The 2,079-nt window shown below is 48.9% G+C and overlaps 1 protein-coding gene across 1 annotated transcript; it reads right to left on the bottom strand.

Annotated features, from left to right (window-relative positions):
- Nucleotides 1-274: 274 nt before the first annotated feature.
- LOC130888406 (olfactory receptor 10AD1-like) lies at nucleotides 275-1,300 on the bottom strand. The gene has a single exon (XM_057791307.1). The coding sequence runs from the start codon at nucleotides 1,298-1,300 to the stop codon at nucleotides 275-277; it is 1,026 nt and encodes a 341-aa protein (XP_057647290.1).
- Between the last annotated feature and the right edge of the window lie 779 nt (nucleotides 1,301-2,079).

The following is a 2,079-nucleotide window of genomic DNA, read 5'->3' on the forward strand; positions in this document are numbered from 1 at the left end:
ATGTGCAAAAATTATCCTGAGGGATGGCATGTAAAAGAATTATGTAAACAAGATAGAGTTAAGTGCACTCATTCACTGAATCCTGAGGAACACAGAGGAAAAATTCAGGAAAGCCTCACATTTTCTTCAGGAAAGTTTGTGGAAAAACAATGAGCCTTAGATGTCAGGAGGAACTTCCAGGTCTGAGTCTAGAGCCACGGAGGCCGCAAACACTCTTTTCTTGTGCCGTTACAGAATTGGAAAGCAAGGGCTGGGAAAAGTAACCTTCCATCCCTCACTGAAAGAAACTTCTCCAGCGGGTTTCCTTCTGGGCAGGAGCAGCTGAAGCCAGGTTGCCTCTCCCAAGGGCTCTCCCCATGGCCCCCTTCATTTCCTTGTTGCGGAAGCTGTAGATGATGGGGTTGCACATGGGGGTGATGATGGTGTAAAGGAGGGAGAAAGGCTTGTCTTTGTCAGGCCCATGCGTACTGCGGGGGTTCATGTAAGAGAACATGGCTGAGGTGTACAAAAAGATGACCACAGTCAGGTGGGAGGCACAAGTGGAGAATGTCTTCCCCCTACCCGAGGAAGAGGATCTGCTGAGGATGGAGGCCAGGATGCGGGCATAGGAGGTGACAATGAGCACCATGGGGCTGAGAAGCACCACAATGGCATCAAGAAAAATCAACTTCATGCTGAGTTTGGGGTCCCCACAGGAGAGAGCAATCACTATGGGGGCCTCACAGAAGAAGTTTTCTATGTGGTTGTCTTTGCAGAAAGGGTTCCGGAATGATACATACTCAAGAAAGATGCCATTGAGCATCCCAAAGATCCAGGAAGAGCACACCAGCCTGACACACACCTGAGGGCTCATGATCTGGGCATAGTTCAGGGGGTGGCAAATGGCGACATAACGGTCATAGGCCATGAAAGCCAAGAGGATGCACTCGGCCACCCCCACTAGAAAGACCAAGTACATCTGAGTCATACAAGACACAAAAGAGACTGTGTGGTTCTTGGTCACCAGAAGAACCAACATCTGTGGGATGGTGGTGGTGATGAAGCAGATGTCCAGGAAAGACAGGTGTCCAAGGAAGAAATACATGGGGCTGTTGAGTCTGGGGTCAGTCCAGGTGATGAAGATGATGAGGCCATTCATGGCCATGGCGAGGCTGTAGAGAGCCAGGAAGAGGATGAAGAGCAATGCCCGTGTGGAAGGCGGACTCTGCTCAAAGCCCACGAGGATGAACTCTGAGACTGTGCTGCTGTTCCTCAGGTCTGCTGTCTGGGGCCTGTTTGAGGAGGGGGGCAGGAGAAACATAAAGGGCACAGTTGTGTGGAAGGTTAGATGATCCCTGGACCCAGAAGCCCAGCAAGAGGCTTTCCCTGGATGACAGTCAATGTTTTGGCACTTGACAGTCACTGGTAAATCTGTGAATAATGGCCTAGTGAAATGCCAGGGTCACCAGAGGCTCTATACATAATCCTCATTTTAGAAGTTGAGGAAGAGCTGTTTCCCCTTTAGTCGGGATTGATGAGATGCCCTGTGAAATGGTGCATGTGTTCCAGGTCCTTCAACATCAAAGGATTGCTTACGGCCGGATGCATCCAGAGGGGAAAGAATAAGATAGCTATGTCTGCGACTCAGGTCAGATGAGGGAAGGTAAGAAACTGGGGTGTGCAGTGTGCGATAGAAGGATGGTGGTGATTGACTTAAAGAGGGTCATTTGAAGGACCGACCTGAGAGAGATTTAAGGCATATTTTATAATCTTTTTCTCTTTTCATTCAATTCATTTCCTTCCTTCCGTCTTTTTCTCTCTCCCTCCCCCTCTCTTTCTTTCTGCCCACCACTCTTTCTTTTTTGAGACCAAGTCTCTTGTAGCACCAGCTGGTCTTGAACTCACTGCATGGCCAAGGATGGCATTGGACCCCTGCCTCCACTTCCCAAGTACTGGAATTACAGGCAGATGCCGTTATAGCCAACATGAAGGTAGTATTTTTTAGAAGAGGACAGCGTTTGGTCTTTTTGTACCTAATTTGAGGTGGTAAATGTGTTGATGTTTTGGGGGGGGGGAACTAAACTGGAGTGGGAATGACTG

Source organism: Chionomys nivalis, chromosome 17 (genome assembly GCF_950005125.1).
Source record: "Chionomys nivalis chromosome 17, mChiNiv1.1, whole genome shotgun sequence".
NCBI lineage: Eukaryota > Metazoa > Chordata > Mammalia > Rodentia > Cricetidae > Chionomys > Chionomys nivalis.